This window comes from Carassius gibelio, chromosome B1, assembly GCF_023724105.1.
Source record: "Carassius gibelio isolate Cgi1373 ecotype wild population from Czech Republic chromosome B1, carGib1.2-hapl.c, whole genome shotgun sequence".
Taxonomy (NCBI): domain Eukaryota; kingdom Metazoa; phylum Chordata; class Actinopteri; order Cypriniformes; family Cyprinidae; genus Carassius; species Carassius gibelio.
Window position 1 is genome coordinate 31,172,219 of NC_068396.1, and position 27,997 is coordinate 31,200,215.

The window sequence follows — 27,997 nt, forward strand, 5'->3', positions numbered from 1 at the left end:
AGACCAGTATTGCACAACAAACAGTCATTCTCTTCATAAGACAAGCTGCACTGACTGTGAGTTGGGAGAAAAATGGCCTTATTCTCTATTTTAATTATTTTGTCCTGTCTACATGTTCACATTGTAAGGAGTGATCCCGGTAAGTCTAATTTATCTACAACCAGCTGAAGTAACAATATTAAAATTAAAACATTTGGAAATGAAGCTGAACTTTTTTTAGTAGTTCAGTTTAATTCTATCGATTGTCTATTGTTTAAAAGCATGTTTTAAAGGACAAAGCACTTCTAGTAAATTTAAAATGCCTGTCAGAATTTAGCAGGAAACAATTTTGCTTACTAATATAAGTGGAGTGATTTAAGATTAAATTGGACCCTGGAGTTTACACCAATTAATATTCACTGTTAAATCAATACACTGAATGATTAAGTCTAGTTCAAGACTTTAGTTGTTCTTTACATTCTTAAACCAATGACTTGTCACTGTTTAAGGTTCCTCACAGATAAACTGTGCGACTGGAACTAATGTCAATGTAGGGAGCGTCCTCGAGGGATATGAAGGTGAGACATGCTCACATGACTGAATACTAGTAGTCCACCATACTATTTGCAAGTGAAAAAAAAACAATTTCAAGAACAATACTGATATTTTCTAGTATTTATGGTTTAGGTTGTGTTTGAATTTAAATGTGTATTTAATCTGGTTTCAAGGTGAAGTAGAGCTTCTCACTAATATCGGACCTAATGATCGTCTGGTGCTGGAGATATATCTCTTTCCTGTTGGTTTGGAGTTTGTGGAGCTGATTTATTCTGAAGGAGATTCATCTGCTTCTGTACAAACCAGAAAACCACTGGACGCTGATGAACTAAAGGAGGTTTGTTCCAGCTTCACTGATTCATTGAGTTAGTAGAGACTCAGCTAGTCTCGGTCTTAACTAAGCTTTCTTTACCAATTCTGACATAGCTGATAATATTGCACTTGATTTTTTTTTCACTCTTTGTGTGCTTTATTTCTTCTAGTATGGAGAGAAATTATATTATTCAGTCACCTGCTTGAACACAGGGGTATGTTTATTTATTTAAACAATACCATCATAAAAGAATTCAAACAAAGCATTAAAGAAATAAAGATTCAACATAAAAACTTTGACTATCAAGTCTTCATTGTTCATTTCAGCTAAAAAACGTCCGGACGGTAGACATTCTGGACATCAATGACAACCCTCCGATCTTCCAGAGCAAATCATACAGTGCCACAGTGTCCGAGGTGTGTGTAATGTCACGTCTCCATACAGCTGTAGTGTGTTTGGTCACTAAGAGATCTCACATCTTTTAGTAAAACCTGTCTTTTGCTCCAGACGACGACTGTGGGTTCAGATGTGCTCAGGGTGAGAGCTGACGATGCAGACGTGTCTCCAGAAAACAACAGAATTACTTATTCTATACTGGTGGTGAGACGTAAACAGCTCTCTGATAAATTCAATAAGCTGCATTGTGCAACAGCAGCATGTCCATATCCTCATTTTAATTGATATCTTCCACTCTATTAACAGCCTCCAGTACCAGATGTGTTTGAAGTGAGACAGGACGGTAACATCATGTTGAAACAACGTCTGAACTACAACAATGCTCAACAGTACATCTTCACTGTGGAAGCGAGAGTAAAGATAAACTTTCTCACATCCTACCAGTCCTGCATCCACATCATTTTGATCAGTAAATTTCAAGATACTGCTCAAAAATCGAAGTTCTGTCGTCATATACTCACTTGTGGAACTAAAAAAGAGATGTTTTTCAGAATGTCCAAGCTGCTTTTGTCCATACAGTAAAAGTGTGAGGATCAGAAACAGCTTCGGTGTTGACAGGACTATGATTTTTGGACAGAGAACTATCATTTTAAGACAGATAGTAATTCAACACTACATAGTAAAATTGTTGGGTCGCACATCTTGGATTTGTTTTTATGATTATCTTAATACTTACTGAATGTTAAATATATCCCAAAATAATAATACATAATATATAAGACAAAATTATAATAATAGTAAATTCAGTGGTTGAGTAACTTTCAGTCCAACTGACTGAGATGCATTAGGTTAAAATAAACCACAGTTAAGTTGGGTAACTAGTGGGGTTATTTTTAAGTGAGTTTGTTTTCTTGCAGGATAAAGGAGGACTCAGTGACACAACAACAGTTACAATAATGGTTGAAGATTTTGACAATCTAAACCCTTATTTTGATCACAGTCTCTATAAAGCATCTATTGAGGAAAACCAGGTAAGTGAAAGCTTAAAAATATATGTCTGACCGAACAAAGAAAACCCTTTATTTAGTTTTTGTCTATGCCCAGGCAGGACAATTGTCAGATGTCACTCCTGAAGAAATAAAAGCTCAAGATGGTGACAGAGGCGTCAACGAGCCTGTCGTTTACAGCATAACAGCAGGTACTGTTAACTGAATTACAACACACATACAACGCACATACAATAAACAATAATGTTTCTTAAAGTGATCTAAATAATGAAATGTACTGATCTGAGCACATACAGGTGCTGGTCATATAATTAGTTATTATATTAAAGTTTATTTATTTCACTAATTCCATTCAAACAGTGAAACTTGTATATTATATTAATTCATTACACACAGACTGATATATTTCAAATGTTTATTTCTTTTAATTTTGATGATTATAACTGATTATAACTAAGGAAAATCCCAAATTCAGTATCTCAGAAAATTTGAATATTGTGAAATGGTTCAATATTGAAGACACCTGGTGCCACATTCTAATCAGATAATTAACTCTAAACACCTGCAAAGCCTTTAAATGGTCTCTCAGTCTAGTTCTGTAGACTACACAATCAAAGGGAAGACGACCATTGACACCTTGCACAAGGAGGGCAAGACACAAAAGGTCATTGCAAAAGAGGCTGGCTGTTCACAGAGCTCTGTGTCCAAGCACATTAATTGAGAGGCAAAGGGAAGGAAATGATGTGGTAGAAAAAAGTGTACAAGCAATATGGATAACAAAACCCATTCAAAAATGTGGGGGAGATACACAAAGAGTGGACTGCAACTGGAGTCAGTGCTTCAAGAACCACTACATAAAGACATATGCAAGACATGGGTTCCAGCTGTCGCATTCCTTGTGTCAAGCCACTCTTGAACAACAGACAGTGTCAGAAGCATCTCGCCTGGGCAAAAAGAAAAAAAGGAGTTGACTGTTGCTTCGTAATCGAAGGATTGTGAGTTCGAGTCTCAGGCCAGCAGGAATTGTGGGTGGGGGGAGTGCATGTACAGTGCTTTCTCCACCCTCAATACCACGACTTAGGTGCCCTTGAGCAAGCACCATACTTGGCTGAATGTCACGTCACTTTCACTTTGAACTTTTCTGAGGTCCAAGGTCAACACAGCCGTATTCCAGGAAGTTTTAGAACACTTCATGCTTCCTGCTGCTGACATATGGAGATGCAGATTTTATTTTCCAACAGGATTTGGCACCTGCACACATTGCCAAAGCTTCCAGTATCTGGTTCAAGGACCATGGTATCCCTGTTCATAATTGGTCAGCAAACTCGCTTGACCTTAACCCAACAGAAAATCTGTGGGGTATTGTGAAGAGGAAGATGCGATTTGCCAGACCCAACAATGCAGAAGAGCTGAAGGCCACTATCAGAGCAACCTGGGCTCTCATAACACCTGAGCAGTGCCACAGACCGATCGACTCCATGCCACACCGCATCGCTGCAGTAATTCAGGAAAAAGGATTGAATGCTGTACATGTTCATACTTTTCATGTTCATACTGTTCCGTTGACCAAGATTTCTAAAAATCCTTTCTTTATATTGGTCTTAAGGAATATTCTAATTTTGTGAGATACTGAATTTGGGTTTTTTCTTATTAAAATAAATAAACATTTGAAATATCAGTCTGTGTGTGATGAATGAATATAAAATACAAGTTTCAATTTTTGAATGGAATTAGTGAAATAAATCAACTTTTTGATGATATTCTAATTATATAACCAGCACCTGTATATCCACATTCTTGTTTCAGTCTTTCCAAATGAATATCAGAGCAACTTTGAAATTGATCGAAACAGTGGCATCATCTCTGTGACAAAAGCTCTAGACAGAGAGGAAATTGACCAGATAACGGTTAACATACAGGTATAAGACATTTCTAAACACATTCATTTAAAACGTTGATGTTATGAATCTGAAGAGATTCCAGTATTTTGATCCTTTTTTTTCATCAATGCAAAACAGGCAGCTCAGCGTGATGATGCCAGTAAAACAGCAAATGCTGTGGTGTCTGTCACCATTGAAGACGTGAATGACAACCCGCCCAAATTTGACCAGGATCAATACACAGAGTCTATTCTGGAAAATTTACTACAGGACCAGTTTGTGCTTCAGACTAGAGTCACTGATCTAGACCTGGTACTGTTCCTGAAAACCTTGCTGTCTGTTTGTACAAATTAATAATTAAAAAAGTAACACTTTATTTCAAGGACCAGTTCTTATTATTATGCATATAACTAGCATATTGGCTGTTAGTACATACAAAGCACATAATAATTAATGTTCTGTATGACCAGATTTTAGATCCACATAGATAATAGTTAGTTAATAGTGAGAACTGGTCCCCAAATCAAAGTGTGACCAAAAATACACACCCACAAAGGATGAATTTCATCAAAACTTTCATGAAATGTTTAGGTTATAAATATTAAAACTACAAAAGATCTACACTGTAAATAATCCTCAAACTTCCAACCACGTAGGCTAAGTCTTTGCCAAACCAGAATTGCTGTTTTGATGCACTTACGTTTTCTTGTTTCTTTCCGATCAGGGTGGGTTCTCTACAGGTCACTTTATCATGGACAGTGATACCTTCATGATCAACAGGCAAGGAGTAATATCACTCAGGAGTGATGCCATCTTGGATAGAGAAATTATGGGCAATTACATTATACAGGTACAATGCACATTGCACACATCATTCCCGTCTCTTGAACACAACATGTTCAGGATGTCTTTTCATTCTAAATGGGATGCTTGCATTGTCTTCTTTAGGTAATAGCTGTAGACCAGCCTGATGATGGTTTAAGCTCCACAGCTCTGGTCAACATCACTGTTCTGGACGTCAACGACAACAACCCACAATTCCTTCCTATCCCAGAGCGCATTGAGATTCAGGAAGGTGTGTACACTCCCTCATCACCTGGAGAGGTGTGCGTGATATCAGCCACAGACTCCGACATTGGAGAAAACGGACGTGTCACCATCTCTACTTACTCACACAGTGAACTATTTAGCTTCAGGGAGGTGAGAGGACTTACAAAAGCGGTCACTGATGCTTTGAGTGCCTATCTACATGATATCATATTTTATAGACATTGTAATGTCAGTGTCCAGGTCTTACTCGGCTTGTACCAAAATATTTACTTTTCTTGTAGGATGGGACTCTACTAGCTATCGAGGCACTGGATCTGGAGACACAGGACGTGTATGATGTGGTCATTGTTGCAATGGATCATGCAATCCCACCAAGAAATGTATTAATTTCCACTTGTTTGCATAATAGAATGGTATAGCTAAATGTACTCCAATACGGTTTTGTAATTGTTTTGAATGGAAGAATCTCAGTCTCCACAAAAGACAGTGTTCCCACAGACTGTTCACAGATTTGGTAATGCATATAAAAAAAAAGCAAAAACTTCTCATAATGCAAGCATCATATTGGAAGGCTTTACCCAACAGTCTGGGAGTAAAATGTCTAGTTGTCAGGCAGCATACCATCTACGTTTTGTCTGTACAAGTGATTCTAAGGAAGAACTATTTGTTGCGTTTGAAAAAAGGATCTCTGTTTTAGACCCCAGTAGACGAACACATACATTGGTCAGGCATGACAGAATGCTATCTGCACAATCAAACTCAATGCATCACTGAACACTAACTTAATGCATTATCAAACAACACTTGTGTGAGAACACAACACCCATCCCGCCTCGTACAGGGTTTTAAACATGAAATGTTGACACAAAGTCCTCTAAGTGTCCTGGACGAGAACAAATGCGAACAGGCCGTGTGGAGACACATGGGGATGTGGGCAGGCACACATCTCAGCTGGCAGGTTGATAGGCATGTCTGGAGCCCGTACAGGAGCTTTCTGAGGTGCCAGCTTAAGCGCTGGGGTGTCCTGCCAAGCCGGGGATGTGGCTTGAGGTGCACTTTGCGGAGGTGGTTTGCGTGCCACTGTGTGCCATCGCTCAGCAAGAAGGTGGCTGGGCCCAACTGATGAGTAACTTGGAGAGAAGCAGACCAATATGAAGCAAGTTTGTTGTCTCTGTGGGGCCTGCGAAACCTGATCCAATCTGCAGGCTTTTATGTCAGGAACCTTAACGCATGCTGAGAAATCAAATTTCTGCTCCATCCTCCTCTGCTGCCAGGTGACAGAGGCCCTGATACTTGGTAGTGGTTCCTGAGGCACTGCGGGGCTGAGCCTGTCAAGGACAAGGTGGAGCTCACAGCCAAGCATGAGGAAAGCTGGATAGACCCCCGTCGTAGAGTGTTGGGTGGCTCTGTAGTGCAGCAGTGTGTGACTGATGGCCCATAAGAAGGTCCATCCCTGGATCAAGACTGTTTTTGAGTGACTGATGAAAATGTTCAACACCACCATTAGCTTGGGGGATGATAGTATGCTGTGCGGATTTGATGAATACCTTTGTTTTTGAGGTATGTTGTGAACTCGGCTGAGATCAACTGTCAACTGCCATTGTCAGCAGTGATAGTGTTTGGAATGCCCCTGCGGGAAAACTTGAGAGGTCACAGAGCCGGTGGGAATGATCTCAGGCCATTTTGAATGCAGGTCATAGACAACCACTAAGAAGTGTTAGTGATGAGGAACTCCCTGTATCTCACCACATATGTCCAGCTGCAGGTGGTCCAAGTGCTGTGATGGCCAAGCAAGAGGTTGTAAGGGTTGGGTGGGGGATGGGGGAGCTGGTGACCAGTCTTACCGCTCAAGAGATAGGCAGCACAGTCTTTCACCAGGGCCTCGATGTCTTTATCTATCCCTGGCCACCAAACCCGGTCTCTGCAGCACTGCTTCAACTTCACAATACCCAGGTGGCCCTCGTGAGCCATTGCCAAGACAAATGCAGGTAGGGTGCTGGTCATGACTGCATGCCAAACAGGTGTTATTCCAGCAGGACAGCTCCTGCTTTATTCTGGAAAATGCTGCCAGCCCTTTTGGTACCCCCTGAATCCAGCAATTCAGAACATAGCCTTGGAACTGAGAGAGGACCGGGTCCTGTTCCGATGCCTCCTTCAATTCTTGTAGCGATACGACTCTTGTCCGAGTCGGTGTGCGTGTGTGTGGTGGGGTTGGGCTGAGCGGAGTGGGACAGTAGATCGGCCACAACATTGTCTCTGCCTGGGGTGAACTTCAGGTCAAAGTTATACCGGTGAAGACGGTCAGACCAGTGGTGTAGCCTCAGTGGCCTATCCCAGATGTGGAAAGTAGTGCAGTCAGGGCCTGATGATCTGTTCTTAGGTTGAAAGCGCGGCCATAGAGATACAAGTGCCACCTCTCACAGGCCCAGATGCAGGCTAATGCTTCATGTTCCCCCACTGAGTACTGCTGCTCTGTCTGAATAAGCAGTAAGCCCGTGATGCAAAGGCGATGGGCTTCACAACACCCTGCTTGGTCTGTGACAGCACTGCTCCTATGGCTGTAGCTTACGCATCGCAGGTCACCCAGGTGGGGCTGGAGATATCAAAGGGAGCCAACACTGGGTCTGTGATGAGCTGCACTTTGAGCACACGCACAGCATCAGAGCATGCCTGTGACCACACCCATGACTCATCCTTATGCAGCAGTCGCCGTTGTGGGGCAGTGGTAGCAGAAAATGTGGGGAGAACTTCAGGTAGTAGCCCATCATGCCCAAAAAGCTGCACTCTCTATTCGTAATGCAATTGTGATTGAGACAGTGATAAGTCATCTGGTTCTAACAGCAGAGTTTCACGCACTTTTGCATCATTGGTATGTTCAATTAACTAGTCGTGAATCATTTCATCCTGCAATGCACTGAACTTTGCATGTGCTGGCCAATCCCCGCAAGTTGGCTACGTACTGTGGCACAGACTCACCGGGAAGCTGGTGTCTGTTGCAAAACAGTTGCAAGAGGGTGCTCTGTGGGGCTGCAACGTGTGCGGTCAGTAGTCAGTAGTGTCATAATTGCTTGTGGGGCTGTCTCAAGCGCTCTCAGCACGCGCTGGCCCTCGGCTCCCAAGCAATGCAGTAACACTTTTTTTCACACCCACACTGGGAGTAACATCAATTTTGTTATTGTATCTTTTACTTAACCACTCTTTTTTAGACCACACTAGATGAACACATTGGTCAGGCACGACAGAATGCTTTCGGCACAATCAAACTCGATGCATCACTGAACACTAACTCATTATGCATTTTCAAACAACACAGAACACAAGAGCACAACACTATTGTTAGAATTTTTGGAAGATTTTCCATGTTTTGTTTCAAGCACTTGGCAGGAAGCAAATATGGGCTTTTGGTCTGTACTACAAAAGGGCTGCTTTTGGTTATATTCTGCAGAACATCACCACAGTGAGGGTCAGTATCACAGACGTCAATGACAACGCTCCAGTCTTCAGCTCTGACATCTACAGCAGAAGCATTCTGATTAAAGACGCCAAAGTTGGAGAGGTGCTGCTGACAGTCTCTGCCACGCATAAAGATGTCGGGTCCAATGCAATCATTAGCTACAGGTACAGATCAAGACAAATTCTCATTTATTTAGGATTAATAATATGAAGGCACAACACACTTACCTACATGCATGAATGTTGTCTTTTTGTAGTTTCTCTGAAGACTCTTCCATGGTCGCACTGGACGCTGAAACAGGAGACATTACTTTGACCTCTGACCTTAGCGAGGTCACAGAAGACACGCTGCTAAACCTGACTGCTATAGCAACAGATCATGGCAGACCACCAAAATCTGATGAAGGTTTGGGTGTAGCTTGTTCCCACTCATATAAATATAAAAAAGTGGTTACACAGTTGTTACTCCATTTTAGCATCCATTCTTCATAAAAGACATAATTTCTTCATTCTTCTCTTTATAGCCAAAGTCTTGATCCATTTCAAAACTGAAGGTTTGGCTTTTGAGAGCTCCTCCTACAACTTTACAATTAAAGAGAACGAACCTCAGGCAACGATAGTAGGTCATGTCAAGGCATTAACAGGGAGTCCACAGGTTACAGTCAGCTATAACATGAAGTCACATGAGGATGTCTTCTCTGTGGATGGTGAGGGAACCATAAAAGCTCTCAGACCGCTGGACAAGGAGGAAGAGGAGTGGTACTTCCTCAAAGTAGAGGCCATAGACTCCAGCAGTCCTCCAAACACTGCAGAGACAATGGTATTTTTCTCACTACAAACTAAGGCCAGAAACATACAATGAAAACAAAGGTGACATATCATGAGAATCTGACTTTTCTCATTTTTAAGTGCTATAATTGCGTCTCAGAAAACTGTGGAAATGTGAAAATATGCCCCTCGTGACATAGAAAAGGTATATTATTATTATTATATTACCTCCCCTTAATCTGCATGTTTCCATCAATGGTGCCACCATTTTCTTTTCTTAAGCGACAATGGTGTACTATTTGTAACTCCATTGTGAAAGTTAAAGTGCAATAAGACATGAAAGAACTTTTTAGTTTAGTACTTGTCATGTGACAGACACGTTAAAACTTATATGATTTAAAACTCATGATTTCAGCCCAAAAAATTATAATAAAAACCAAACATGTTTTTAACAGAGTATCTGAGGAATGAGCTGTAAAGGCACAGCCCTATTTTGGAAAAGGGGGCAGGGAGTAGCAGCTCATTTGCATTTAAAGACACATGCACTAAAACAGCATGTTTCTGCTTCCTCTCAATTCAGGAATTTTCAAAATGATATAATAAATGATCCGTGGGGTATTTAGAGTTGAACCTTCATAGACACATTCTGGGGGACACCTGAGACTTATATTACATATTGTAAAAAGGGGGATAATAGGTCTCCTTTAATATCTGAACAACACATTGTCCCGTTGTATATGAGGCAACAAAGCAACCAGGAGAATACTTTTCTGGCCTTGCTCTCATACATGTCAAAGTCACATACTGACACAAGCTAAAAGAAATTAGCATCGACTTTCTCTCACTTTATTTTCAGGTCAGTGTTCAGGTTGAGAACGTAAATGAGGCTCCTGTGTTTGACGCTGCAATTTATGAGGCCCATATCCCCAGCAACTCTCCATACAAATGCCCTATAGTGAAGGTTCAGGTAAGTGATAAATGTAATAAACTGCAATTATGTACCTTGGTGTGTAACTTTTCCCATTCATGCTACTAACATCAATCATGCCTTATTTGGGAGATGTGGGCTGCTGTTTTTAAAGTGATCTGAATTTTCTGTATAATTTGGTGTCTGGAATGTTTCTCTCAAAAAGAAGCTAAGCTGCTAGCCAACAAACTATACCTAAACCAAATGAAATTGCATGACCAGACTCTGATTTTAGGGATGTCAATAGACTAGACCATTAGTAACATATAGTAACTGTACAAAGGTTCAAGGATGGAAAGGAAGAGGATGAGGGGTCGGCTTGACTGCTGATGTTTTTATTAAAGAATAACTTATGACTACGGACGGTGTCACTCGTACCGGCAACAACAAACTAGACACACTTCCGGGTTGCGGCTTCCGGCTCGTGCGGTCGTCATAGTCCTTCTCTCTCTACTACTCCGGTTTCCCCTGGTGTTAAATACTCTCTCCACGCCAGTTACTGAAACAAGAGACAGGTGTTGATTATTTCCGTTCAACCCGTTTACTCACTGTTCGTCTCCGGACTCTCTCTCCCGCTGCAGGCTTCGCTAAACCATGCCTCCGCCTCCACAGTAACATTTTTGTTTGTAATTGGTTGAAATGTTGTGTTTCCTTTAGGCATCAGACCCTGATGTTGGCGAGAGCTCAAAACTGCAGTATTCCCTACTGGAGCACTGTCCACTGCTAGATGTAGATGTAAACACTGGTCAGCTCTACGTACTGGATGTATCCGGTTTTGGAGACAGTCTGTTCACCTTACAGGTTAAAGCCACTGATGAACTTGGACTATTCACAACTACAACAGTACAGGTAAGCAGAGTCATTTCAATGCCATTTTGATTGGAAGCCATAAAACAAAGCCATCAGTGCAATGCATTCAGTGATCAAATAAACATTTTTTGTGCTTGCCTGCAGATCAAAGTGAGAGAAATTGCAAGTGACAACTTTGTGGTCATTCCAAAAAAGCCTAAGTTCAAGCTGAAAGAGATGATGCCAAAGAAATGATTCCCCTGCTCGGCATGGACTGTTTGGAGGAGTGATTTGTGTACTACATTTCCAAGTCTTGAACAAAACAAGACATAGTTTTTTTAACCAATTATTTTGAATAAACAGTTCTTTCTGGTTTACAAATTAATTTAAACCATTTTTGTTATAATTAATAGTTCATTGGTACTTTTGAGCACTGTGTGTTTTTCCTCAGTTCTTTGTGAAAATCTGTGAAAATCCTCAGTGTGAATCCTGAAGTTGCAGAGCATACTCAGAGAGCTTTATATCCATGGACACCTATTGTAATGTCATGTAGGCTAGATGAAACAGTGTTTTGAATTACACGATTGCATTACATGATTTTAATGTACAACATGGGAGACAGAGAACCACTAAATGCAAAGCTTGATGACTGCAATTGTAAACACAACACTTATTTTCATTATTTTGGTGATGGATCATTGGAGCTAGCTTACTTCCTGTTCTAAACAGACAGATGCTAGCATGATAACAACTGACAGAATGTGAAAGCTGAGCTATGTTTTATTAAAAGCAACATGCACAATTATTGTGATTACTGGGTGGCTGGTGCGCTACAAATAATGAATGGAAGATGTTAAATATTATTTACAATCATTTACTGTATTATACCGTGGATTTTAACAGAGAGACGGTAATCTTATATTGGCTGAATCATCTTAAAATAAACTATGTAACAAAACAGTGTAATAAAAAGAGAACAGTACCAATAGAGATGGCGTGATGGTAGAAGAATAATCACAGAAATGAGGCAAGTTAGGATTGGCCAGCTTTTGTTGTTAATACCAGGAAGTCTGCTATTTGCTCACACATAAACCAATTCATGCATTCCTTTTATCAACAGTTAAATACATGCATGAATAAAAGCTGAGGAAAAACCATTTTTAACATGCAAATTCAGAAGTCGATCAAGGCCATTAAAATGCTTGCACAGTCCTACACCACTTCATGGGTCGACATTTCACTCAGTAATATTATATAGTTATGATTTATATGTTGTTGTCTGTTTGATGATCACGTTAGCTCAATGCTTCTATCACTATTTTCTGCTTCTTCTTCTTTGCTTGTTTTGGGATCTTGAGATTTTGTACTATTTCAAAAGATGCCTCATGGCACACTCTACTGTATAAGAGTGAAAACATGGATTGAAGGGAAATTCCATCAATGGCAGGAAAGAGTTAAGAAACACCCAAATTATGAGTTTTTTTTCCACCTGTCTGCCAAAATAAATTGGCTCAATTGAAACTAAATGCTTTTTAGGTTTAATGTTTCAGTAAACATTCAAATCCTTAATTACATAAAATGATCAGCACAAGATATAATAAACTTTCAAACCTTTATACAAAGTGTTTATTGTGTGTGACCTTTGATTTGTTCTGTAATGCAAATAAAATGTTGGTGTAATAAATATATATATATCTGGTTCTGAAAAAAAAGGAACTAGTAAGCTGTGATAAGATAACCTTTAATTGTGTTCGTTGTAGCAGCATAGAATAAGGTGGAAAGATTTGGAAAATCTCACTGAGTTACACAGCAGACCAGGATGTGAATTATTCATTTTTGTCATGTATCTTTCCAGCCTGTTCAATGTCAGGCCAAAGTCCTGCATAAATGTCATAATTTATGACAATAAATTAGTGGATATTATTAAGGAAGGAATAATGTACTGTTTATAATTGCTGTTTATAATTTCTTTAATGTACTGTTAAAAAAAAAAAGATCAAATCTCAGACAGACCTCCTACAGAGGTTGGTTTTATTATAATCATCGGTTCAATCTTATGACCTCACCAATTTATGAACAAACTAATTTAGAGTTTAAATGATTCCATTATGTGACAAGAAAAAGAGTACAGAGGAAAATGAAAGACATAAAGACCAGCGTATGAAGTCAGTTAGCAGAAAACATTAGCATTTGACATTAGAACGTTGCAACTGTCCAATCAGAACGAAGTATTCTGGAAGGCTGTATAATGTTTAACAAGAATAGACCTAAGTGACTAAAACCATTGCAATGGGAAGAAATGATAGAATGAGATTGAATGAGAAGTTAAGGTCGATATCAAAGGTTCAAATCTTAGATATCCTCGAACAAATTCGTAACATCAACTTCTTTCCAGAAAATCCCTCCCACATCATTCCTGCATTATTGGCCTTTATGAAGCACCTTTGATACCTGCTTACAGCAGATACCATATCTGTTTATGACATACAATAAAGAACAGCTCAGAGAGAGATGTTACACAAGAAATAGTGGTTTTCTTCACTTCCAGGCTTCATACAAGCTGTGCTGACAGCGGATTACGGAAAAGATGGCCTCATTTTCAATTTCTATATATTCTCTATTTATTTTAGCGTTTCTGCATGTCCATAGCGTATTGAGTGATACTGGTAAGTCAAATTTCTGTCTGTCTAATAAAGTAAAATGCTTGTCAAGATTTAACCGGAAGATAATGGGACTTAATATTAGTAAAATAGTTATATTTCAAAATGATAAAATATTTTATTCCATGAGTTTTAAACAAGTAATATTCAATACACGACCAGATACTATGTCGATTCGATTTAGAATGACAACTGAAGCTCGTCACCAGAAAAAACACTGAAAATAAAAATGGTGGCCAATTTTAAAACTGCCTGTTTAAATAGTTTTTATGTTTTGTGTGATTTAATGTTGTTTGTCATATTGAATGTAGGCTTTCAGCCGTCTGTGAAGTCTTTAAGCCAATCACAGATAAACTGTGCGACTGGAACTAATGTCATTGTAGGGAGCGTCCAGGAGGGATATGAAGGTGAGATATGCTAACATATTGTTTACAATATTACATTTGTCTTTTCACTTTTGGAAGAAAACTTTTGTGTTGACATAATTATTAGTAGTATATATTTATACTAATCTGAAATGTTTATATTAAAATATTTCAAAATATATTTGATCAAGTGCTGTTGCTTTTGGGCATTGCAAGAGTAATACAAGAAGCGTGTTAGAATACATATTTAAATGTGTTTAATCTGGTTTCAAGGTGAAGTAGAGCGTCTCACTAATATCGGACCTAATGATCGTCTGGTGCTGGAGTCATATCTCTTTCCTGTTGGTTTGGAGTTTGTGGAGCTGATTTATTCTGAAGGAGATTCATCTGCTTCTGTACGAACCAGAAAACCACTGGACGCTGATGAACTAAAGGAGGTTTGTTCCAGCTTCACTGATTCATTGAGTTAGCAGAGACTCAGCTAGTCTCGGTCTTAACTAAGCTTTCTTTACCAATTCTGACATAGCTGATAATATTGCACTTGATTTTTTTTTCACTCTTTGTGTGCTTTATTTCTTCTAGTATGGAGAGAAATTATATTATTCAGTCACCTGCTTGAACTCAGGGGTATGTTTATTTATTTAAACAATACCATCATAAAAGAATTCAAACAAAGCATTATAGAAATAAAGATTCAACATAAAAACTTTGACTATGAAGTCTTCATTGTTCATTTCAGCTAAAAAACCTCCGGACGGTAGACATTCTGGACATCAATGACAACCCTCCGATCTTCCAGAGCGAATCATACAGTGCCACAGTGTCCGAGGTGTGTGTAATGTCTCGTCTCCATACAGCTGTAGTGTGTTTGGTCACTGAGAGATCTCACATCTTTTAGTAAAACCTGTCTTTTGCTCCAGACGACGACTGTGGGTTCAGATGTGCTCAGGGTGAGGGCTGACGATGCAGACGTGTCTCCAGAAAACAACAGAATTACTTATTCTATACTGGTGAGACGTAAACAGCTCTCATGAATTTGATAAATACAATAAGCTGCACTGTGCAACAGCTATGTAAGCTCAGCTTGTGTCCATATCCTCATTTTAATTCATATCTTCCAATCTATTAACAGCCTCCAGTACCAGATGAGTTTGAAGTGAGAGGTGATGGTAACATCAGGTTGAAACAACGTCTGAACTACAACAATGCTCAACAGTACATCTTCACTGTGGAAGCAAGGGTAACAACAAAACCACTAACAGCCTCTGCATCCATTTAGTTTACTACTTTGATTACTAAACTTCAAAGTGCTTCTCTAGTAGTCTATTCTTTGAAGAAATAGTCCTCACAAAAATGAAAACTAATTTATGGAACCCAAAATGTTTAGCAGAATGTCCAAGCTGCTTTTTTTCCATATAAAACGGTAACACAGCACAATGTTTCTTTGCAGGATAAAGGAGGACTCAGTGACACAACAACAGTTACAATAACGGTTGAAGATTTTGACAATCTAAACCCTTATTTTGATCACAGTCTCTATAAAGCATCTATTGAGGAAAACCAGGTAAACGATGAGGAGAGAAGACCAATTCTTGAAAAACTTCTGAGCACACAAAATAAACTCTCTTTTCTGTTCATGTCCAGGCAGGACAATTGTCAGATGTCACTCCTGAGGAAATAAAAGCTCAAGATGGCGACACGGGCGTCAACGAGCCTGTCGTTTACAGCATAACAGCAGGTACTGTAACAGAATTACAACACACAAGACTCAAGTCTGATAATATGGAGGGATATAAAAATCAAACAAACAACAGTCAAACACTGTAAAAGACAATTGATAAAACAAGTACTTTACACCCCTAATAATATACGTATATTTGAATATTCTGAATTAAGTTTCTGGTAATAAAGTGCACATATCCACATTCTTGTTCCAGTCTTTCCAAATGAATATCAGAGCAACTTTGAAATTGATCGAAACAGTGGCGTCATCTCTGTGACAACAGCTCTAGACAGAGAGGAAATTGACCAGATAACGGTTAACATACAGGTATAAGACATTTCTAAACACATTATCATTTAGTTATGAATCTGAAGAGATTTCAGTATTTTGATTCTTCATGTTTTCTCACGAATGTTTCCTTGTAAAAACAGGCAGCTCAGCGTGATGATGTCAGTAAAACAGCAAACGCTGTGGTGTCTGTCACCATTAAGGACATGGATGACAACCCGCCCAAATTTGACCAGGATCAATACACAGAGTCTATTCTGGAAAATTCACCACAGGACCAGTTTGTGCTTCACACAAGAATCACTGATCTAGACCTGGTACTGTTCCTGAAAACCTTGCTGTCTGTTTGTACAAATAAAATAAAAACTGAGAAAATAATTTACCAAGTGACCTCTTTCATCCCAGGGAGGATTTGTGGGAACAATTCGGATTATTCCCGAGACCGTCCCTTTTTCAATCAGCCCTGATGGAATAATTCGGGTGAAAAGCTCAGTGGACCTAGACAGAGAAACCACAGCTAGCTTCAGTTTTCAAGTAAGAATAAGGCTCATTTTATAATAAAATATAAATATGAATATTGTGCAGTGAAAAATTATGAAACACTAATTTTGTAAAGGTTGAAGCACAAGAAAACCCTCCTTCTAGCAGCAAAGCAACAGCAGATGTGACCATTACCTTGCTGGATGAGAATGACAACAGTCCACAGTTTACAACTTCCTCGTATGAGGGCAAAGTTTTCAGCAACCAGACTGTTGGAATGCAGGTTGTCCAGGTGATGAATCATTGATTTGTCGAGTCATTTAAATGTTTTAAAAGCATAATCAGTATTTTAGTATATTTTCAGAGATTGTGGAACCATAATGTCATTATAAGATGACTACTACTCCATAAACGGTGGAAAGAAGTTGTATACTAACTAAACATACATACATTTTCATGTAAGGTCGAGGCAGCAGACCTGGATGAAGGTCCAAACGGGGAAATCAGCTACTCCATTGAGTTTGGAAATGAGAGAGGTCATTTTGAAATTAATGAGAATAATGGGGAGATTACACTAATTAACCAAATTGACCTGGTGGTCAATACAATCCTTGAGTTTGCACTCTATGTTACTGCAAAAGATGGTAAGTTTTCAGATCTATAGGTGTTTTGGCAGACATTTGATGGAGGCCAATATGGCTGTGGAAACTTTAGTTTTGGCTCATAAACCACTGTACTTTCTTTTCATACTATTAGGGGGTGCTATTACCAGATCAACTGCTGCAATTGTGAATATCAAGGCACCTGGAGAGTCTCATCCTCAGTTCCTCCGGGACAGCTACCAGGGACAAGTAGAGGAGGATCAGGCAGACGCAGATATCGTGAAGGTCCTTACAGCACAAACAGTTATCTTATAAGAGCTTCTTTTCCAAGGCACTGTCTCTGTAACTGATATAAAAGCCTTTGATGATAATAATAGTCTGCTGAATTAAAAAAAAAAAAAACGAAGATATTTTCACTAGACTTGGTACACTTATGTATGGGCTCAGTCTGAGGACACATGGAATAAATGGTAGAGCTTGGCCACTTGGTGGTGCTATAACAGGACAAAATATCAAATAATCTGTAAAGCCTCTATTTTCCACTGAGCGGTACGGTACGGTACAAGTACAGTACAATTCGGGATGGTTGACCCTTATCTGGCTTGCATTTCCACCGCCAACCGTAGCTTTACTTGATGCTGGAAAGTAACGATTGACGTCATTTTCAAACGAAGAAGAAAGCATGACATTGTCTTGTTTGTATGTGTGTGAAAATATTACATTTTAAAATATATGGATCATGGTCATTATATATGGTCATTGGTAATATATGGTCATTATATAACGAATGAAGGAGATGCTTCATTCCCCTTGTGTGCAGTTGGCTATTTTGGTACTATTCACAACTTCTGACAAGGAAAACCAAATAATTGCATACCGTACTGCACTGTACTGAACCATACTGCTCACTGGAAACGAGGCTTTACAATCAATTCGTTAGTCCAATCCACTTTAACCTACTGACATAAAAGGAGCATCAAAGTGGTCCATACAGCTTATGCACTATATTCCAAGCCTTCTAAAGTTACTCAACTGCATTGTGTGAAGAAACAACTGAAGGAATTGTTATCTACTGAAAATCAGAAGTCTTGGAATAAAGCATGCATTTCTTTAAATGTTAATCAATTTTGAGTTCTCACATACTGTAATAAAGACAGTGGAAATCTTGTAAATAGTCTAATCATGGAACAATATGGACTCTCTCATTTACAGGTCGACTTCCTGTCCCTTGAACCTATAGTTCCTGTCATCTTAAAGGTTGAGAGTGATGCTGACAAGTTCTCCATAAACCAGGATACAGGTGTTCTCTCGACCAAAGTCAAGCTAGACTTTGAGGAGAAGAGCAGCTACACTGTGCAGGTGTCGATATCGGATGGTACTAATCGAGATGAGACATCAGTCTTGGTTGAGGTGTTGGACATCAATGACAACAGTCCAGTGTTTGAAAGTCACCCTGCTACTGTCCCAGTACCAGAAGATCACAAGGTGGGAGATGAAGTGACGTCCGTAAATGCCACGGATGCAGATTCAGGGTTTAATGGTGAAGTGCGATACACTCTCCTGGGAGGTGCTGGGAGATTTAGTGTTGACCAAGAAACAGGAGTGATAACCCTAGCAGCTCCCCTTGACAGGGAGACCCAAGATGAGTACCGCTTAGTGATCACTGCCCAAGATCAGGGTCGCCCATCACGTTCAGCTACCACCACTCTGGACATCTCCGTGACTGACATCAATGACAATGCTCCCATATTTTCTGAACAACAGTATAAGATCACAGTGTCCGAGCATGTTGAAGTAGGAACAAACATCATAGACCTCAAGGCGACAGACAAAGATGACGGTGAAAATGCTATCGTGACTTATCACATTGTCAAACAGGAGCCTCCTGCAACACCACTCGTCTTTACCATTGATGAAGAGTCTGGCTCCATAAGCCTAGCTGGAAAACTGGACTTTGGCAAAGTAAAGAGTTACACTCTAGACGTGGAGGGACGAGATGGAGGAAACCCTGTTCTCACTGGCAGTGTTTCTGTAACAGTGTGGGTTGAGGACGTAAACGATAAAGCTCCTGTGTTCAGTAAGGACCAGTATGACGTGTCCGTCTATGAAAACATTGCAGGTGGAACTGCTCTGGTGTATTTGGTGGTTTCAGATGCGGATGAGGTAAGAAAAGTAGATGCTAGAATGACATTGGTTGTTGTACAAACTTAGAAACTTATAGTATTCTGACAACATCCCCTAAAGTCTATGTAGTAACTCCCAAGAAACCACCTGTTGACCTTTTCCTTAAAGGGGGGGTGAAATGCTCGTTTTCACTCAATATCCTGTTAACCTTGAGTACCTATAGAGTAGTACTGCATCCTTCATAACTCCAAAAAGTCTTTAGTTTTATTATATTCATAAGAGAAAGATAGTCTGTACCGATTTTTCCCGGAAAAACACGACCGGCTGGAGGCGTGGCGTGTGGGCGGAGCTTAAGAATCACGAGCGCCAGTAGGCTTTTGCGTTGAGAGCGTTTGGAAGTTGTGACATTATCGTGAGGGAAAAACCATCATCCAAAACAAACCATGGCTAACAGTCAGATTCAGCCGTTTATTTATGATCCAGAATCAGATCCCAAGGCTGAAACTGAACGAAAGCAGCAGCAGCAACGACTCGCTCCGAGCGGGGCTCGAACCCGGGTCTCCGATGGGAGGCGGACGCACTAACAAGGAGGCAGAGATATTTGAAGCAGTTTTACTCACCGCCTGCGGTTCCAACACACGATCGTGACCCTTTTTCGCTGGGACTGCATTATCCTTAAGAAATAAACGATGTGCAAATCCGGCGTCAAACTGGGCCTTGTTTGTAAAACAAGCATCTTCGAAATGCAGGGAACAAACAAAAACACTTGCACAACTCCGTTGATGCTCTGTAAAAATAAACTCCATCCACTGGTCCCTTAACGCTGTTTTTTTTTTGGTAATATGTTCAGGGTTGTCTTGCCCTGGCAACCAAAAACACACGTCTTTTGTGACATTTCGCGACGCTCTCGCTCTGGTCAGTGAATCGCTCTGATCAGTGAATGTCTGTTGTGCTCTCAGTGCTCTGCTATACGGGAGCGCGCGCTCTTCCGGCAGAAGTGCCCCTTAGGACCCATATAAGGAAATTCCGCTCCATCTAACGTCACACAGAGCCATACTCGAAAAAAACTTTCCGAAACTTGTGACAAACCGGATGAGGTATTTTGGGAACAAAAATACTCCTTCAAACGTACAACTTAATTTTTGAAACTTTGTCCATGTTTAGCATGGGAATCCAACTCTTTAACAGTGTAAAAAACTCAGTATGCATGAAATAGCATTTCACCCCCCCTTTAAATTAGTAGTAACTGCCTAGAAACCAGAGCAGTGCCCCTGATCACCCCTAGCAAAAATTCCCTACCAACTACTCAGAAAAGTTCAGTCATGCAAGTATACAAAGTATATGTAACATTTCAAACTACAATTTAAACTACAAAAGACCTGAGCAATTTTCAATTCTCCTTGTAAATTTCCAAGTAAAGCTTTGTCAAGCCAACATTCCAAGTTTTTTTTTTTTGTCTGACTTAAATTCTCTCGTTTACTTTCTGATCAGGATGGGTTCTCTAAAGGTATCTTTATCATGGACAGTGATACCTTTGCTATCACTGATCAAGGAGTAATATCACTCAGGAGCAATGCCACCTTGGATAGAGAAACTATAGACAATTACATCATAGAGGTACAAAAATATCCCGAAACTATTTACAACATGTTCAGGATGTACTGTATATTCATTCTAAATGGGATGCTTGCATTGTCTTCTTTAGGTAATAGCTGTAGACCAGCCTGATGATGGTTTAAGCTCCACAGCTCAGGTCAACATCACTGTTCTGGACGTCAACGACAACAACCCACAATTCCTTCCTCTCCCAGAGCGCATTGAGATTCAGGAAGGTGTGTACACTCCCTCATCACCTGGAGAGGTGTGCGTGATATCAGCCACAGACTCCGACATTGGAGAAAACGGACGTGTCACCATGACTGTTACCTCTCACAGCAATATCTTCAGCTTAAAAGATGTGAGGACCTAAACCTAGGACAGTGCATTTTCAGATGTTCAGGTTTTATTTATTGTTTTTATTTATATCCTTTTTCCTTTTAGGATGGGACTCTACTAGCCAACGAGGAGCTGGATCGAGAGGCTCAAGATGTGTATGATGTGGTTATTGTTGCTGTGGATCATGGGACACCACAGGGACATGTAATTTCCTTTCCTTTGTACAGTTAGCATGATCTTACAGTATACTTCAGTGCAGTTTTGTTATTGTACTTACTGGTCACAATAACTTTGATCTGATCATCAGATTTTCTAGAAGACAAAGCGTGTTTTTTTTGTTGTTGTTTTTTACCTGTCCGCCATGATACAAGACAGGCTTGAAGGATAAACTAGTTGCTTAATTTTCCAGAGTTCATGAAAAGCAAATCTTTGAAACGCTTCCCTTGAGTTTTGTTTGAGGCACTTAGTAGAACGCAACTTTAAAAACACAGACTAGGGGTAGCAATCTGCCTCTGCCTTCCTAGACTTTAGTTCCAGCCTTGTTCCAACAAACGTTGTTTTCAAGTAATCACCTCGATTAGCTGGTTCAAGTGTGTTTGATTATGGTTGAAGCAGTCCTCCAGGAACATGGTTGGCTACTTATGCTGTAAATTTACATCAAATTTGATACTTTTCTATCTCTAAATGACATGCAAAGCAAACTCCAGGTAGTAGTTTTTTTTATGGTGCACAGATGATCAACCAGTTTAAGATGCTATCGATTAAGACATTGCACTGTGAATTTTTTACTAATTGCTAATTGCAATCCTTAAGTTTGATATTAGACAATGCAAATATGAGCTTTTGGCCTGAACTAAAAATGGGTTGCTTGTGTTTATATTCTGCAGAACATCACCAGAGTGAGGGTCAGTATCACAGACGTCAATGACAACGCTCCAGTCTTCAGCTCTGACACCTACAGCAGAAGCATTCTGATTAAAGACGCCAAGGTTGGAAAGTTGCTGCTGACAGTCTCTGCCACGGATAAAGATGCGGGGTCCAATGCAAATATTAGCTACAGGTACAGCTCAAGACTTTCATACCTTAACTGCATGACATCATTGTAATACAGATGCATGAAATCGTTGTCTTCTGTAGTTTCTCTGAAGACTCTTCCGTGGTCGCACTTGACGCTGAAACAGGAGACATCACTTTGACCTCTGACCTTAGCAAGGTCACAGAAGACACGCTGCTAAACCTGACTGCTGTAGCCACAGATCATGGAACACCAGCACAATCTGATGAAGGTTTGGGTCTGGTTTGCATAATTCCTTTAAATATTACATTTGGTCAATAAGCAGACACTTTTATCCAACAAAAGAGCAATGATACGCAAATGCTATAAGGCAAGGCACTTTTATTCTTAGAGCACATTTCAAACAGCCACTGCTGACCAAAGTGCTGTACAATCAGTTCAGACAATATAAAATATATAAATACGTCAGCAAACACAACGATCAGTCACATTGTAACCCATCATAAAAACACATTTAACCGAAAGCCAAAGAGAAAAAATAAGTCTTTAGTGAAGATTTAAAACTATCAACAGTGGAAGACAACCTTAGGTGTTGTTAGGAGCAGAGACAGAAAAGGCACGATCACCTTTTAATTTCAGTCTAGACCATAACAAAGTGAGTATCAACTTGTTCGAGGACCTTAAGGATGTAGAACATTTCCGGTAGAGAAGGTCTGTAATATATTGAGGAGCCTGGCCATTTAACCCTTCAAACACATACAACAATACCTTGAACTTGAACTTGGTATTCAACCGGCAACCAGTGAAGCAAAGCAAGAAAAGGTAAAATATGTTCCCTCTTTCGATTCCCAGTAAGAAGCCTGGCAGCAGCGTTTTGTACCATTTGTGGACGGAATAAGGAAGACTTAGCCACCCCAAGATACAGCGAGTTACAATAATCCAGCCTGGATGAAATAAAGGCATGAATCACTGTCTCCAAATCTTTTACTGTTAAAAATGCTTTTAATTTCGCAATAGATCTCAAATGATAAAAGCTGCTCCTCACCACTGAGTTAATTTGTTTGTCAAATTTAAGGCCGTTATCAAAAATCACTCCCAGATTTTTGGTGTAAGCATGAGCATTCTCACTTAAAGGACCCAATTGTTTTTTAATCTGTACATTAGAAGCCGGTGATCCAAAATCTACAATTTTGGTTTTAGTCATTCAGTGTTAAAAAATTAGCTGCCAGCCAGCCTCTTGCCTCCTCGAGACAGTTCAACAAAGACGTTATGTCATAATTATCCCCATTTTTTTAAAGGGAGATACACCTGTGTATCATCCGCATAAAAGTGATATGGAATATTGTTTTTTTTTAAATCGAGCCTAAAGGGAGCAAATACAGCGAAAACAACAGCGGGCCCAAAATAGACCCCTGAGGTACACCACACATTAATAGTACAGAAGAGTTAGAAAAATTCCCAATCTCCACAGAAAATGTTCTATCAGAAAGATACGATTTAAACCAATTCAATGCAGTACCTTGAATTCCTACGCAAATTACGCAACCGCTCAAGCAAGATAGCGTGATCAATGGTATCAAATTCAGCGCTGAGGTCTAAAAGGAACAAAATTGCAGTTACCCGAATCCACAACTAGCAAAAGATCATTCAGCACCTTCCGCAAAGCTGACTCTGTACTGTAATGTTGTCTGAAACCAAACTGAAATTTGTCTAACAAATTATTCTCACTTAAAAATACTGTCAATTGATGGAAAACAGCCTTTTCCATTACTTTAGATAAAAAATTGTAATTTTGAAATTGGACGATAGTTATCTAAAATATAAGACATTTCTAGTTACACAATATATAAGAATTAGAATTCTAAGTCTCAGTAAGCTTAACACAGTACACGTAGGGGTTTCATTTATTTTTAATTATATAAATAATTATATAAATATATATTTATTTGAAGAATAGAATTAGGATTGAGAATGCTAAAGTTATAGGGTAAAAAAAAAAAGATGGAAGAGATATGTTTTTAGCCAGTTCTTGAAGACGTCTAAGGACTCAGCTGCTCAGATTGAGTTGGGCAGGTCAGGTCATTCCACCAGGAGGGAACAGTTAATGTAATAGTCAAATGAATGCAAATAATATTTGGAAATAAAAAGTACATTTGCCCTCAGTATTCAAATCTAATCTGATTACTTGTCAAAACTAAAATCTTTCTTCTCTCTGTAGCTGAAGTCTTGATTAACTTCAAATTGACCTCTCTCACTGATACTGTGGCATTTGAGAGCTCCTCCTACAACTTCCTAATCAAGGAGAATGAACCTAAGGACACAATAGTCGGGGAAGTCAAGGCATTAACAGGGAGTCCACAGGTTACAGTCAGCTATAACATCAAGACACATGAAGATGTCTTCTCTGTGGATGAGGAAGGAACCATAAAAGCTCTCAGACAGCTGGACAAGGAGGAAGAGGAGTGGTACATCCTCACAGTAGAGGCCATAGACTCCAGAACTCCTCCAAACACTGCAGAGACAATGGTATTATTCTCACTACAAACTGGAAACAAACTCTACACAAGTATGCAAACACCAATCGGGGTAGCTAACACCTGCAGAGTAGTGAAGAGTGGAACACTGAGAAAACACAACTTACTTTTGTAGCTAATTGTGAATAAGAACAACTTTCTGCCAAATTTAAGAATGCAATGACAAGTTTGTGTAACTAGAAATGCTTGTGTTCACATACTTAAGAAGAACATGTTTTGGGCCTAAGTCTTAATGTTCCAACATATGTTAAAGCCAAAGTCTCATATATATTAGCATTTCACTTTCTCTTAATTTTCAGGTCAGCATTCAGGTTGAGAACGTGAATGAGGCTCCTGTGTTTGAGAATGAAACATATGAGGCAGAAATGTTCACTATCACTCCATACAAATTCCCTATAGTGAAGGTTCAGGTAAGTGAATCTGAGAGGTGACTGGTGCTATTCAAAAGAGGGCATAGACATCAGTTGTAAATGCAATGGATGTACTCAGATTTATTTTACTGTTTGCCAAGGTACACTGGAAAAATAAAGACTAAAATAGACTTTTATAGCAACCACACAGAACATCTTAGCAACCATATTGCTCATGGTATAGTAACTTCATTGAAGACCCTGGCAAAATGAAAATACATAGAACACAGAACTGTATATAATAGGCAAGAGAACTTGTTCATTGTAATTAATCAAGTATTGTTTGTGGTTACTAAGTGGCTGACATGTCATGTGCCCCTCAGGCATCAGACCCTGATGTAGGCGAGAGCTCAGAATTGCAGTATTCCCTGGTGAAGTCCACGTCTCTGGTCGAAGTAGAGCCAAACACTGGTCAAATCTATGTACTGGACACATCCAGTGTTGGGGACGGTCTGTTTCCATTAGATGTCAAAGCCACCGATAAACATGGACTGTCCACAACTGCAACAGTACAGGTGAGAAGAAAGAGAGAGAACGAGGGGAAAAAAAGAGAAAGCTTTTGCAAGACTTTTTTAAATGACCAAAGGCATTGTGACAAAACAAGGTCTCATGTCTTCCACCAACAGATCACAGTGAAAAAAAGCAAAAGTGACAACGTTGTGGTCATCTCTCTAAACCAGGCCGTGTTCACAGTGGAGAAAAAGATACCGGAGACTGAAGAGTGAGTTGGAGAATTGTAATTTCTCAGCTTACTTTGCATGGGGACCGAAGGGAAGTTTAATCATTGCAGTTTGTGTTTTGAGAAAAAAAAAGTAAGGGGAAGTATGTTCGCTCACTATTTAACTCACCCTTATTTAATTCCAAACCTGATGTGGCCGACTTTTCACTTTTTAAGTTCACATTGACCATTGGACTATCAAGCTTCACAAAAGACACCATTATACAGTCCATATGCATATTTTCCAAACTTTTTGAGTTGGTTCGTTTTAATAAACGGAATGTTTGATTGGTGTTTTTTCTCAGTTCCATGAAGAAAGCTTTAGGTTTGACTGTGAAAATCCTCAGTGTGAGAGCTGAGGATGGGATTGAGATGCGCACCATTCTTCGAGAATCTACAGCCAAGACTTACATCAGCTTCATTGCGATGGATACCAGTGGTGCCGTCATTGAAGCAACGGAGGTCAAAGAGTAAGTTAGAAATGCAATATATTCCTGAATTATTTTTTTGCTTTTAAACCCTACTAGGTTTCCATTGTAGCACAAGTCTATGCACTTTACAAGATGCAAGTTTGAGGGATCTGAATTGTGTCGACTCCCACAGGAAACTGCAGAGTAATCACAACGCTTTAAAAGTGGAACTGGAGAAAGTGTTTGGTTCCGATTTGGAATTCAAAGTGGAGGATAGTTCTGGAAACAATTCTGAAGATTCCAGTGGAGTAGTACTTATTGTCCTCGGTGTTCTGGTGGCTGTGTGCATTGTGGGAATTGTCGCTATGACATCTGTCTATCTTGTTAGGTAAATAATTATTGGTTATTTTCCATGCATATCAAACATCATACTGATTAAACTGTATGTTGACTTCAAAAAAATTTCAAAATGACTACACATTTTTTAGGGGTAAACCTTTTTCAAGTGGAGAAACTGCTATGTATTTATATATTATTTTTGATGCCCCAGGAATAAGAAAATGAAGGATACAGATTCTCATGAAGAAAGCTTCAATATTGGCAGAACCTTGAAGAAATCAAGCATTGACAATGGTTTCAACTTTTCCAAGTAAGTACCAATTTTGTCAAAGAGCAGATGCACTCATACTTTTTAAAAATTAGATCTCAAATGCAAAATGTGAATCGGTTTTGTTCTGAGATGTTAAATTCTGACTAAATGCGTTTTATTTTGTTGATAGCAAAAATGCAGAAGACAGAGGTACAGAGGTAAAGCACTCAAATCCATGAGTAGAATTTAGCCAATATTCTGTTAGTAGAGTACAAGTAGTTTGCATTTATAAATATACATTTCAAATTTTGTTTTTCAGATTGATGTCAGTAACACACGTGAGCCTGAGACGAATTCCGAAAATGACGCAGATTTGAGAAATGGAAGCAGCACCTCTGCCTTCTGAAATCATCCCCATGGATCAAACCTCCTCAATATTTGTCATTATATGACTTCATGAGTTTTAAAATGATTTCGGACACACTATTAAAGCTCTGTTTCTTAACATAGTGAGTCGCATTTTAAGGCAAGTCCAAAAGATACAAGCAAATCCCATAATGTATTGTGACAAGACAGAGAAATGTTGACTATAAATATACTATATATACACTACTATATTATAAAATCAACGTTTATGCTTGCTGCCCATGTAGCATTTGCAACATTAGTCACTTCTAGGTTTCATTTCAGTTAAGCTGCTGTCTTAAACTCACCTGTTTTTTAGAAAAGAGTAAAAAAAAAAAAAAAAATCTCCTTTGTATACGTTTTCCTTTCTTTTAAGAAATATGTAAATTCATCTGCCTTGCATTTTGATTTTTAACATTGTCAAAGGGACTAGGATGTCCCAAAACCTGCTTACAGACAACAGTAGGCTTTTGCACTTTAACCGTCTCAGCTACAGTTGTGTATCAAAACACTATTGATTTGTATCTTTGATGATGTAAATACCTTTTTAGAATGATTAAATTTTTTGAAAATGTTTCTTAA

At 39.3% G+C, this 27,997-nt stretch overlaps 1 protein-coding gene across 12 annotated transcripts; it reads left to right on the forward strand.

Moving 5' to 3' along the window:
* LOC127949290 (protocadherin Fat 1) lies at positions 1-27,997 on the forward strand. Of its 12 annotated transcripts, none has more exons than XM_052546374.1 (30): positions 1-139; positions 489-557; positions 708-871; positions 1,017-1,061; positions 1,174-1,263; positions 1,355-1,444; positions 1,550-1,657; positions 2,161-2,274; positions 2,348-2,441; positions 4,057-4,169; positions 16,337-16,510; positions 16,599-16,727; positions 16,810-16,965; positions 17,137-17,317; positions 17,430-17,560; positions 18,488-19,438; positions 20,891-21,016; positions 21,105-21,356; positions 21,440-21,538; positions 22,222-22,394; positions 22,472-22,620; positions 24,568-24,875; positions 25,183-25,293; positions 25,617-25,808; positions 25,920-26,014; positions 26,317-26,481; positions 26,615-26,809; positions 26,972-27,070; positions 27,201-27,228; positions 27,330-27,997. In XM_052546374.1, exons 1-30 carry the CDS (start codon positions 73-75, stop codon positions 27,414-27,416), a joined length of 4,755 nt encoding a protein of 1,584 aa, XP_052402334.1. In that variant the 5' UTR covers positions 1-72; the 3' UTR covers positions 27,417-27,997. The 12 variants fall into 12 exon arrangements, with proteins under 12 accessions (XP_052402334.1, XP_052402333.1, XP_052402332.1 ...); XM_052546373.1 differs by lacking the exon at positions 4,057-4,169 and adding an exon at positions 16,120-16,232 and having other exon boundaries at positions 2-139; XM_052546372.1 differs by lacking the exons at positions 2,348-2,441; positions 4,057-4,169 and adding exons at positions 15,827-15,920; positions 16,120-16,232 and having other exon boundaries at positions 2-139.